At 49.0% G+C, this 12,505-nt stretch overlaps 1 protein-coding gene across 7 annotated transcripts in view; it reads left to right on the plus strand.

Annotated features, from left to right (window-relative positions):
- Positions 1–11,428, plus strand: part of CELF5 (CUGBP Elav-like family member 5) — a 44,351-nt gene extending 32,923 nt beyond the window's left edge. For 3 of the 7 annotated variants that reach the window (XM_066343432.1, XM_066343477.1, XM_066343460.1), the window contains 7 exons: positions 250–391; positions 475–621; positions 3,203–3,265; positions 3,646–3,828; positions 6,450–6,593; positions 8,648–8,815; positions 10,167–11,428. In XM_066343432.1, coding sequence (XP_066199529.1) covers positions 250–391; positions 475–621; positions 3,203–3,265; positions 3,646–3,828; positions 6,450–6,593; positions 8,648–8,775 — 807 coding nt within the window. In that variant the 3' untranslated portion in view covers positions 8,776–8,815; positions 10,167–11,428. Of the gene's footprint in view, positions 1–249; positions 392–474; positions 622–3,202; positions 3,266–3,645; positions 3,829–6,449; positions 6,594–8,647; positions 8,816–10,166 lie in introns of those variants that run through there. The other 4 variants (XM_066343441.1, XM_066343446.1, XM_066343455.1 and 1 more) reach the window with 4 other exon arrangements.
- Positions 11,429–12,505: the final 1,077 nt, after the last annotated feature.

Below are 12,505 nucleotides of genomic sequence, written 5' to 3' on the forward strand. Positions count from 1 at the left end.
GATCCCAGACCAAGACCAAACTCTTAACTGAACCCAGATCCCTGGAAGAGTCCTAATTCCTATAAGCCCTGAACCTAGACTGAGTCCTAACCACAGGCTGAGCCCCAATTCCTGATTGATCCCTGACCCTGGCCTGAGCCAAGATATCCAACCTGACCTTCTAGTTACTAGAGGACCAGTAACTAGGATCTATGATCTCAGGGTAGGTGCCACCCTGACTGTGCGTGTTGACTCACTCTCCATCCCCAGCTCATGCAGCAGCAGACAACAGTCCTGTCCACCTCAGGCAGCTACCTGAGCCCTGGCGTGGCCTTCTCACCCTGCCACATCCAGCAGATCGGCGCTGTCAGCCTTAATGGGCTGCCTGCCACGCCCATCACCCCTGCCTCTGGTGAGAGCCTGCCAGAGGCCCAGGGACGGGTGGGCAGGGCCGGGGCCTGACCAGGCTCCCCATGACATTCTTCTGCTCCACAGGACTGCACTCACCCCCACTGCTCAGCACTGCCGCCATGCCCGGCCTCGTGGCTCCCATCACCAACAGCTTTGCTGGTGTCGTGCCGTTCCCTGGTGGGCACCCTGCCCTAGAGACAGTATATGCCAATGGCCTCATGCCCTACCCAGGTAACTCAGATGGCTCCTCTAGGCCTAGGAAAGTGTCAGGAGGCAGGGACAGTGTCTTTAGGACAAACATAATTTCCTATGTCTTGGTGCCACAGAACAGAGGGTCACAACAAAGGGAGTCTCAGCTGAGCTGATAGGTGCTGTGAGCACTGAGTAAAATGTTAAACATAGGAACTTTGTATCCAGACATTTCTGGGTCATGTTCAAGTTTAGTGGCCCTGGCCCTGGGTGATTCCTCTAAGTCTTTGAGTTTCAGTTTGCTCATCTGTGAAATAGGTAGGTAACATCAGTCATCTCATGAGGTTGTGTTGACAATGAAATCATAGGTAAATGTTTAACATGTCACCTAGCACCAAGAATGGCACCATCTATCTTAATTATTTATCATTACTATTTGGGAAGATATCAGTACCCACATTCATTCATTCATTCATTCACTCAATATTGACCATGCACTGGTTTGGGCTGGGCCCTGCCTCATGAAGCAGCATTCCTACCTTTCCCTACCCTATACCATGATTTCAAAACAAACATCTTCCAACACCATGCTGAAGTGAAGTAAGTCATCTGTTCCTACCGTTGAGGAGAATTTGTTTATTTTCATTTTGAAATGATTAGAGGCTCATAAGGAGTTGCCAAAATAATACAGAGAAGTCCTGTGTACCCCTCACCCAGCTCCCCCCAATGCTAACATCTTACATAATCATACAATATTGTCAAAACCAGAAAACTGATAAGGATATGTACAATGAACTCAACTGGAGTAGGAGAGCTTATTCAGATTTTGCCAATTTTTACATTCACTTTGTGTATGTGTGTGTGTGTGTGTTTCTACACCATTTAAACACAGCTATATAGGTTCGCGTAATCACCACAACAATCAAACACAAGAATCAAGATACAGAACTGTTCTACAAAGTAATTTGTTCATGCAACCCCTTTACAGTCATCTCCCCACACCATTCCATCCCCTAGCAACCTCTCTCTCCATTTGAGCAGAATCTTTTGGCTGAACTTTTTCAATTCATCAGCTCTGGTGACCTGGACAAACTCTCCCTTCTCTTAACTTCTCCACTAGGCAGTTGGAATGTCACAGCCACATAGAGGGTTCATAGGGTATTTGATGAATGAGGTGTGGGGAGCAAAAGTGGGGAAGGGATGGGAGTGAGTGGTGGTCTGAGCAGAGGTGTAGAGTCCTGGAGAAGCTAGAAAATAAAGGGAAGGAGCAAGGGGTCCAGGATGGGGAAAGAGAAATGGAGGTGATGTTTCAACCTCTTTGGAGTCCAAGAAACCTGGATTCCAGTTTAGCTTCTGCCATTTCTTGAATGGCCCTGTGCCAGTTACTTCACCTCTTTGAGCCTCAGTTTCCTCACCTGTAAAATGGGAATCGTGCCTGTAAACCGTTTACGCAGAGGTGAAGCTAAGACAGATGTCTTTTGCTCTCCTTCCGCTTTTTTTTTAAATGACAGAGACAGAGAGACAGACAGGCAGGAAGGGAGAGACATGAGAAGCATCAATTTTTTTTTTTTTTTTGTATTTTTCTGAAGTTGGAAACGGGGAGGCAGTCAGACTCCCGCATACGCCCGACCAGGATCCACCCAGCACGCCCACCAGGGGGGATGCTCTGCCCATCTGGGGCGTCACTTTGTTGCAACCAGGACCATTCTAGCGCCTGAGGCAGAAGCCACAGAGCCATCCTCAGCGCCCGGGGCCAACTTTGCTCCAAAGGAGCCTTGGCTGTGGGAGGGGATGAGAGAGACAGAGAGGAAGGAGAGGGGAAGGGGTGGAGAAGCAGATAGGCGCTTCTCCTGTGTGCCCTGGCCAGAAATCGAACCCGGGACTCCTGCACGCCAGGCCGACGCTCTACCATTGAGCCAACTGGACAGGGCCCAATTCTTTTTTCATTGTGGCAGAGACAGAGAGAGAGTCAGAGAGAGGGACAGATAGAGACAGACAGACAGGAAGGGAGAGAGATGAGAAATACCAATTCCAATTCCTTGTTGCGGTTCCTTAGTTGTTTATTGATTGATTTCTCATGTGCCTTGACGGGGGGGGGGGGGGGGTACAGCAGGGCGAGTGACCCCTTGCTCGAGCCAGCGACCTTGGGCTCAAGCTGGTTAGTCTTGCTCAAACCAGATGAGCCTGCGCTCAAGCTGGCGACCTCGGGGTCTCGAACCCAGGTCCTCCACATCCCAGTTCCACGCTCTACCCACTGCGCCAACTCCTGGTCAGGCCTGACGCATCAATTCCTTTCGTTGCGGCTCTTTAGTCTCCTTAGTTGTTCATTAATTGCTTTCTCATATGTGCCTTGGCGGGGTGGGGGGGGGGGCTGCAGCAGAGCGAGTGACCCTTGGGTCAAGCCAGCGACTTTGGACTCAAACCAGCGACCTTGGGCTCAAGCTGGTAAAATCATGCTTAAGCCGGCGACCTCGGGGCTTAGAATCTGGGTTCTCTGCGTCCCAGTCCGACGCTCTATCCACTGCGCCACCGCCTGGTCAGGCGCCTTCCGCTTCTTAAGAATTGGGGATGGATAGAAATCTTGTGATGCCCGGTCCCATTCATCCTGTCCGTCTGTCCGCAGCTCAGAGCCCGACCATGGCTGAGACCCTCCATCCTGCCTTCTCCGGAATCCAGCAGTATACAGGTAGGGAGGCAGTCGGGCCCGCCCCGCAAGTGGTCCCACCCTTTAAGAAGCCCCGCCCCCAGGACCCGTATCTTTCTTTTCTAGCCAAGCTTCCTACTTCTGGCCCAGTCCCCTCTCTTCTGCGTCTGGTCCCTCCCTTCACGTCCCGCCTGCCTCTACCAAGGTCCCACCCCATCTCTGGCTCTTCCAAGGCCTGCCTTGGCTCCTCCCTTAGCTCCTGGCCTGCCCCCCAAACTCTGGCCCCACCCCCAAGTTCTGGCCCCGCCCCTCTTCCCTGATGCGTTGGCCCCACCGTTCTGCGTTCTGCCGTTTCTTCGTTGTGGCCTCGCCCCTCCTACATCCCAAGACCCAGTTTGGCCCCGCCCTCATCCTTGGCCCAGCTTCTCGAATCAGTCCCGTTTGGCTCACGCCGGGCGCCCACCGGCCTCACACCGAGCGCCCACCGGCCTCACGCCCGCTTCCGCTCCGGGTCTCCACAGCCATGTACCCCAGTGCGGCCATCGCGCCCATCGCGCACAGCGTCCCACAACCGCCGCCCCTCCTGCAGCAGCAGCAGCGAGAAGGTGAGGGGGCCGCAACCTCCCCTGGGCGCCAGCCCCGCCCCGTGACTGCCCCCTCCACCTCCAGAACCGCACACCTCGCAAGGCCTCTGGGAACCGCGCGGCTAAGAACGCGGGCCAGGGGTTCAAGCCCTGACGCAGCCCCGGGGTGTTTGGTGGCCTAGTGAATTTCCCTGTCTGAGCCTCAGTTACCTCTTCCGGAAAGTGGGAGACATGCTAGCCCCACCCCGTATTCATAGAGGGGCCCTCTCCAAAACTGAACGATTCTCCAAATTTTTGGAGAAGAAACTTGTTTTGAGATTGGGGATGGGGTGAGGGGGTATTTCGGGTAAACTGAGGCCTCCCCAGTAGAATCGAGGAATGTAAGAGTTAGATTCTGGAGTTGAACAACTGAAATTCAGACCCACCCAGTTCTGACTTGTGACAAAAAGAAGACACGTCACTGCCCTGTGCCTCAGTTTCTCATCTGTAACACAGGCGGCTATCTCTGCCTAGAGGCGTTACTGGGCAGTAAAAAGTGGCCGTTCCTGACACATAATGAGTGCTCATCACCGGGGAGCCCCTTCTGTCTTTAATCCAGCTAGTGGAGGCGGGGACGGTGGGCATGACTAGGGAAGCTCTGAGCCTGGCCCACAAACATGGCAAAGAAAAAAAAAGAAAGATAGAAGCCTAATAAAAATGGTAGCAGTTTTATCAATGTTAGGTGGCTAGGAAATAGGTGGATGCTACAATAAATATGACACTTTATCTTGGAAAAGAGCTAAGATGTGTATGTTGGAGTGACATCAGCAGAGTTGCTGCATGTGAGTTACAGTAAAATAATGGAAGCAGGTTTGTTCAAAATCAGCCAGAAAGTTGTAACCCTGGATGGGGACAGATGTGGCTCATAACACACTTGGGGAACTGAGGAAGTTGCTAGGTGTTTGAGCCTTGTGTGTGAGCAGGAGTTTTGTTTTCTTATGAGGCTTGGTTCAGCTGAGTCCAGGTTTTCTGTATTCATCCAGTGTTTCCTGGATACGAGATAGCCCATAAGCAAACATAGAATTTGTTTCATGCTCAAAATTGTTCTGTAACATATCAATCACATTAGAACACACTTGCATTTTATTTTGTAGTAAAGATTTTATTGATTTTAGAAAGAGGAGAGAGAGAAAGAGAAAGAAAGGGGGTGGGTAGAAGTGGGAAGCATCAACTTCTAGTAGTTGCTTCTCATATGTGCCTTGACCCAGCAAGCCCAGTGTTTTGAACCAGCGACCTCAGCACTCCAGGTTGATGCTTCATCCACTGCGCCAACACAGGTCAGGACACACTTGCATTTTAAAAATAAGCATTATAACAACTGTAGTCCTAATCAGAAAGGTAAGGGGCAGGTGTAATTGTGTGATCTTGAATTTTGTAAATTCTGAGGTGGAGAATATTCATTGCAAGGGTGGGGGCAATTCCTGATGGTTTGACCATTACCTTTGTTTTGGGGAACATGAGTGATGGTTTGGGAACTGTTCATGGCTTCAGATAAACAGGTTTTTATTATTTTGTTATTTATTTTATCTTGTATTGAGTTTATTAGAGTAACATTGGTTAATAAAATTATGTAGGTTTTAGATGAGCAATTCTATGATACATCATCTGTATATTGTATTTTGTGTTTACCAGTTAATCAGGTTTTTAAATGGTATTATTTACAGTTTGTACATAAGCTATGCACCGGGGATTATATCAGGAAGGGATATTTTGAGAGTTAGTCATGCTATTATGGAAAATATGTCTGAATATTTGGAGTTTGGAACCAGAGAATTACTTGTCTTGTTTTATTATGCAATCATCAGACTTTTTTTTTTTTAATATGAGAGGAGGGGAGATAGTGAAGCATATTCTTGCATGCAACCTGACCAGAATCCAGCCAGCAACCCCATCTGGGGCTGATGTTCGAGTACTGAGCTATTTTTTAGCACCTGAGGCTGATGTGCTCCAACAGAGCTATCTCAGTGCCTGGGGCCACACTCAAACCAATCGAGCCACTGACTGCATGAGGGAAAGAGGAAGAGAAGGGGGAGAAGAAGCAGATAGTCGCTTCTCCTGTGTGCCCCGACTATAATTGAACCCTGACGTCCATACCCCAGACCAATGTTCTATTCAACTGAGCCACTGGCCAGGGCCTCTTCGAACCTTTAAAAAAAAAATTTTTTATATTAGAATCAATTTTAGACTTAAAGAATAATCACAAAGATAGATTAAGTTTCCATATACCTCATACCTAGTTAACCTGACTTTTATAAATAATCTGGAGTTTGAAGTTTAGGAATTTTCTGGGAGTTTGGAGTTCCTGAGATTTATCTTGGTTTGAGGGGAGGGGTAAAGATCATGTTAATTTTGTAAATTATCTGGGGCCTGAGTATCATTAGAGGTTTGGAGTATCTACCTATGGAATTATGTAGAGCAGGGGTCAGAGCGCCTTGCTTCCTTTCCCCTCCACTCCACACCCCTTCTTTCTGGATATCATAGGGCACCCCTCTCCTAATAGCTGGAGGTGCCAGATGTGGGTCTGGACCCATCTCTCCCACAGGAGGGGGGCGGCCCGCCTCCTCTCCTTGGGGGCTTTATGTCTTTCTCTCCCCTACCTGCAGGTCCCGAAGGCTGTAACCTGTTTATCTACCACCTCCCCCAGGAGTTTGGAGACACGGAGCTGACGCAGATGTTCCTGCCCTTCGGCAATATCATCTCCTCCAAGGTGTTTATGGATCGGGCCACCAACCAGAGCAAATGTTTTGGTAAGTACATGTGAAGGGTGCCCCTTCCTGCTGGTCATGGGTGGAAGGGGTTGGTCAGTCATAAGATAGGCCTGGTCCAAAAGAATCACATTAAAAAAAAAGGGAGGATCCTATTCATAATCAGAGTGAGCACTTACTAAGCACCAAGTGAAGTGTGCCAGACACTTGCCACACATTCTTTCTAAGACTCATCATTCGTTCATTCATTCCACAAATAGATATACTGTGTCTCTGCTGTGTGCTAGATTCTGTACTTGGTGCTGAGCATATAGCAGTGAAGGAAGCCAACAAACCCCTGTGCTCAGAAAGCTCTCAGTCCACCTGTGCCGTCTGACAGAACTTTCTCTGATGATGAAATGTTTCTACAGTCCCAAGTGACTACCAAGCACTTGAAATGTGGTCAGTGTGACCAAAAGACTTTTAAATTTTATTTATTTTAATTAATTTAAATTTAGATAACCGTTGTAGCCAGTTGCTACTGAATTGAAAAGTATAGATTTAGGGAGAGGAGATGGAAATAAAGAAACATAAGTTATAGGCCAGGGAATTATAAATGGTATGAAGAAAAATAAACCTGACTGGTGATAAGCCAGCATAGGGAAATCTGCAGGAAAAGTAATCTAAGAAGAGGGAACAGCATGTGCAAAGGCCATGAGGCTGGACCATACATTGTTGGAAAAACAGCGAGGAAGCCCATGTGAATGGAACAGAGTGAGTGTTGGGGAGAGAGGGAGGAGGTAAGGGCACATGACAAATAGGGAGAGATCCTACAGGGCCTTGTGAACCTTGGGAGGACTTCTTTGTCCCAAGAAACAGAGGCAATTGGTGTTCAGGGTGGCACTGACACTTGTTGAAAGTCACACAGCAGCAAAGAGATAGAACCTAGATTGGAACCAGTCTTACTAGAGAATCTAGACTGTTAAACCCACTTTATTCTCTTTGAAAGCATAACTCTTGACTGTTTATTAAGTCCCTTCTGTATGTACTCACTATCATTTTGCTGAGGGAGGAAAGAAAGGAACGGAATGGTCAAGTGACACACTTGAAGTCACACAGCAAGTAAGGGACTCCCACCAGTGCCCAGGCCCACTCTTCTGTATCCTGCTTCCAAGAGGAAGGGGAAATTTCTGGAGGAAAACCTACTCAATCACTTTCAACAACCAGGGGTCATATTGATTCTCTGAGTCAGTTTGCTCATCTATATAAGGGGAGTAATTAGAGGAGATAAATATGATATCAACCCCCCAGCTTTAAATTCCCCCATGGCTCTTCATGGATGGAGCCCAGTAATATCCTTCAACCCTGATCCTCAACCCTCTGCTTGACCCCCGACGTGGCCTCTCACACACAGAGCTTAGGTGAACCCAATTCCAAATGTTTGCACATGTGGTCCCCTCCCCCTGGAAGGCCCCTGCCCCTGTAGCCTCCACACAGTCCCCTGCGAAGCCTGTGAGGACTGAGAGGTAAGTGGTAGGGCCAGGTGGCCTTGAGGTGGCAAGAGGAGGGAGTTTGGGCTGGTGACAGTTTAAGGAGGAGGAGGCTTAAATGTTTCTGATGGTCTCAGGGGAGACTAGGAGTAGAGAGATTGACAGAGATAAAGAGAGAGAGGGAGAGAGAGAAGAAAGATAGAGGGAGGGAGAGATGGAAAAAGAGGCAAAGAAGAGATGAAGACATGCCACACAAAGATAGTCAGGTGGATAGAGGTCTCAGAGGAGGCAAAGGTTGCCAGAGGAGGCAGGCATCATGGTGGGAGAGAGAAAGTGGCCTTCCTGCGACCTCCAGAGGTCCTACCTGTCCGCAACTCTAGATAGGAAGTCTCAGCAGAGCAGAACCCAGGTAAGGAGTGAGTGCCCTGTCCCCAGAGATATGCAAGTCTAGGGGTGTCAGAACCAGGCTAGGGTTGCTGTGTGTTCTCTGGAAAGCTTTGCCATGCCACATCTGTGGGCTGCTGCCCTTGTGAGTGCACATCCTGCCTCTAGGGCCCTGTGAGCCAGGAAGCCAAGCGGAAGATGCCCACATTGCCCACCATCACGGGTCCACCCTGGTCTCTGCAGGCTTCGTGAGCTTTGACAACCCGGCCAGCGCGCAGACCGCCATCCAGGCCATGAATGGCTTTCAGATCGGCATGAAGAGGCTGAAAGTGCAGCTGAAGCGGCCCAAAGACCCGGGACACCCCTACTGACCACGCCCACAGCCACCCAGAGGCTGTGGGCTTGGCCCAGGTGAGCCGCCAGGCGGCCCCACCACCCCAACCCTGCCCTGCCTAGTGTTGTCTGTGCCCCTCCCGATTCTCCAACCCTCTCCAGGCCAGATCAGGGGGAGGGAGGGCAGGGTAAGGTTGCTGCAGGAGGCTACAGGACCCCCAGGTTGGATTGGTAGGGACAGGGTTGGATGAAGACACCCCCAATTCCTGTCATGGATGGGAGGGCAGGATTGGGGTGGGAAGGTGGGAGAAACCAGTGCCCACCCATGGTGGTTAGGGAATTCTTTCAGAAGGCTTTTAAGGATGAGCAGAAATTTGCCCAAGGGGCCAGGTTCTGTCTGGGGTGGGGAATGTTCTGGGATGGCTTCTGTCCTGTCCTGTTATTCTTCCAGCTGGGCCCCTCTAACAGCTCCCTTATTTGGTATAATTCATACCTAATGAATTGATGGGAAAGTGGGATTTTGCCTTGCCCACCAGCATGCCGGAAAAAATGTCCCACTCCCCAAACAAACAAATCCCCAAGAGTGTATTTTGCCATCAGAGCGAACCACTTTATCAACTAACCACCTTCTTCAGGGAATGAATAGTAAGCTTTAGGGACCAATAAGGAAACTAACTGCTGACCTCAAGCTTCCATGGGCCTCATCTGTGAAACATGCTCATAAAAGTCATCTTCCTCAGAGGCAGTGGGGGGCTCACACAGGTGATGCAGTGTTTTCCCATTGAGTTCAGGACCCACCACCTATAAGGTTCTCAATAATTTCTTTTGATTTTTTCATCTTTAATCACTATTGCACTTGTCATCAGAGAACCTCGCCTGGGGTCTGGTGCAAAGTAGGTGCTCAGTTAGGGGATGGTGGTACCTTTCAGACCCTGTCAGGTCAGCACCCACAGATTTGACGGTGTGTGGTCAGAGTGCTGAATCTTGGAGTGCACATTTGAAAACCTGCCACGTTTGGAAGCCAGCTCACGCGCCTGGATAGCACATCCTTCCTGAGCATCTACTATATGCTGGGCACTGTTTCCAGGGCTAGGGGACATAGCTGTGAATGCACACAAACTGGTGGGTGTGTGGGGAGAGGAACTACCTTCCTGGAGCTTCAGTGGCAGGCAGCCGGTGAGAGGAGACACAAATAAACAGGAATGTTTGTCCCAACTGCCAGATAAGGACACAGGCTTGGTGACCCTAAATTTGTTCCAAGCCAGGTTTATCAGCTTCCAGACCCCAAAATGGACTCTCTCTAAAAATATTAGAGGCCTTGCAGTCCAAGACCCCAGCCTGGCCAGGGCAAGGGAGCAGATGGGAGGTGAAGTTGTCTGCCTGTGTGCCCTGGCTCAGAGCTCCCTAACGCCCCTCCCTTCTCCGCCAGGTGAGGGGCCTTCCACCCCAGGAGGGTTTCCCCGCTTCCAACTGATCCAGGACTTTTCCGTAAATTACACCTGAGTTTGGACACCAGCCCTCCCTCTCCTCTCCTGTCTCCCCTTAGCCTCCTTCCTAAAATGTGAATTGCTACTGAAGGGGACGGAGTGGGAGTTCCTGAGTTGGGGGCTGAGTTCACTGCTTCCTCCTGGGAGATTTCCTCACTCCCCCCCCCCACAACTTGGTGGCTTCCCCAAATGAAATCACAACTTTTCCTATATATATATATGCATATATATATAGAGAGCTATAGACAGTATATATATATATTTTTGAGTATAGATCATGGGACCAAACTTTTCTGACTTCCTTCCATCCAAGAGAAGGTGACCCTAGGCTGGTCACTCAGCAGGGACATAAGAAGGGCTGAGGCTGGCCGGGCAGCCCAGTGTCTCCCGCCTCCCGGCTGTCATGTCATACCAGAATGCCGGAGGAAGCACTGGGAGTCATCAGCCAACCGATATACCTCCAGGACTTTGGGCCGCTGACACCGATGATTCTCTTGGGCCTCTGGGCTTAGCCGGCTTGAGTGTTCCTGGTCCTAGCTGCAGCTTCCGGGACCCCTTAACCCCCTTCCTTGTCCCAGGACCCTACCTTCCCCAGCGCAAAAGAGACTCCCCGGCCTCCTCCCTCAGCGCTTCCCCCTCCCCCATCATAGCCTTACTCATGTGACCAATAGCCCTTAGCTTTCCGTTGGGGGTAGATGGGGTCTGTGGGAGCCCCCACTCCTCTTGCCCCCTCCCAAGGGCAGGCAGCCAGTCCTCCCTGCCTTCAGATCACCAGCCTGGAATTCACAATCTCATAACCAAGATTGCCACGCTCGTTGGACAAGCCCAACTTGCACTGGCCAAGCACCCCTTTGCCGAAGATACCTCTTCAAAGAAATTTTTTTTTTTAATTTTGATCTTTCTGAGCAGGTACAAAGAAGAATAGAAAAGAAAAGGGGGGGGATCAAACAACAATGGATTTTTGTTTCCTAGCTGGGGCTGGGAGGGAGATCATGAGGGGTGCCTCTGTATACCTACCCAAACCGTGAAAACCCACCTTGAAGCACAGAATCAAGTTCGTTTGGTCATCCAGTGGGGCCTATTGCCAAACAAGGTGCCAGAGAACTTAAGAAGCTCAAGAAAAATAATTTTTGAAAAAAAAACAACAGCATTCCCATTTGTTTCTACCAAAATGTGTTGACTGACCCAGGAAAAAAAAACAAAACACATAGTAAAAAACAAAAAAAAAAAAAAGGAAAAGAAAAAAAAAATCTGACCAACTTGTTTCGATATTCCAGAGTTTGATAATTGTTTCAAGACATTCTCTAGTGTGCCTGTGTCCTGTGTGTCTGCGTGTGCAAGCGTGTGCTCAGGGGCCGAGAGGAGGCCTCGTCTGTGTCTCTTGGCGCCCACCAAGCTCCCGCCAGGCCTGGCGTGCAGTGGTGTGTGCCCTTCTGGTCCATGTTTACTGGCTGTAAATACCATTTTTATACCCCACACTGAAGATCTACATGATTTGTACAATGTACTTTATTTCTGCTACTAGTAATTTCATGAAGTTTCAACTTGCAAACCGACTTTTGGAAACAGATTTACACACACACACACACACACACACGAAAGACAAGAAAAGGACTTAGAAGAAACTCTGGGTTGATGAATTTCGTGGCTGGAGAGGTCTTTGTCACTGTGGCGTGTTTCAGGTGAGAAGCTGCAAGCATCATCTTTATGTCCAAAATGCCTCTCTTTGGTCTGGAATAACTGAAAGTTTATTTAATAAAAGTTTTACTTGCTAAAAGACAATCCTCCATTATTTGCCCTTTCACGTCAATAAAGACCAAGTATATCTGGCCCCACTGAGTTCCCAGCCTTGAGAAAAATCCAGATTTAAAGTTGAGAGACGTGGGAGGAGATATTCTGAGAAGGCAAGTCCAAAATTCCTGTAGCCAAGATTTTATCTGATTGACCCAGAATTTGAAGAAATGGAGTGTTCTTTCACAGGAAAAGCAGGTGCCTATGTTTCTTGGTTCCCATATTCATTCATTTATTCAGTCCACAAATTTTTCTTGAGCACCAACTGCTCATCTATCTCTTAATTGGCCACCACAGACACATCAGTGACCAGATGGCTTTGGTCTCTGCCCTCACAGAGGCAGCCCAGGAGAGGAAACACTATACTATACACATTTTTTTAATGGGGTAAAATTTACATAACCTAAAATTCACCATTTTTACCATTTTCAAGTGTACAATTCAATAGTATTCTATACATTCATACGGTTGTGCAGCCATCACTTCTATC

The sequence above is a fragment of the Saccopteryx leptura genome, chromosome 1 (genome assembly GCF_036850995.1).
Source record: "Saccopteryx leptura isolate mSacLep1 chromosome 1, mSacLep1_pri_phased_curated, whole genome shotgun sequence".
Lineage (NCBI taxonomy): Eukaryota > Metazoa > Chordata > Mammalia > Chiroptera > Emballonuridae > Saccopteryx > Saccopteryx leptura.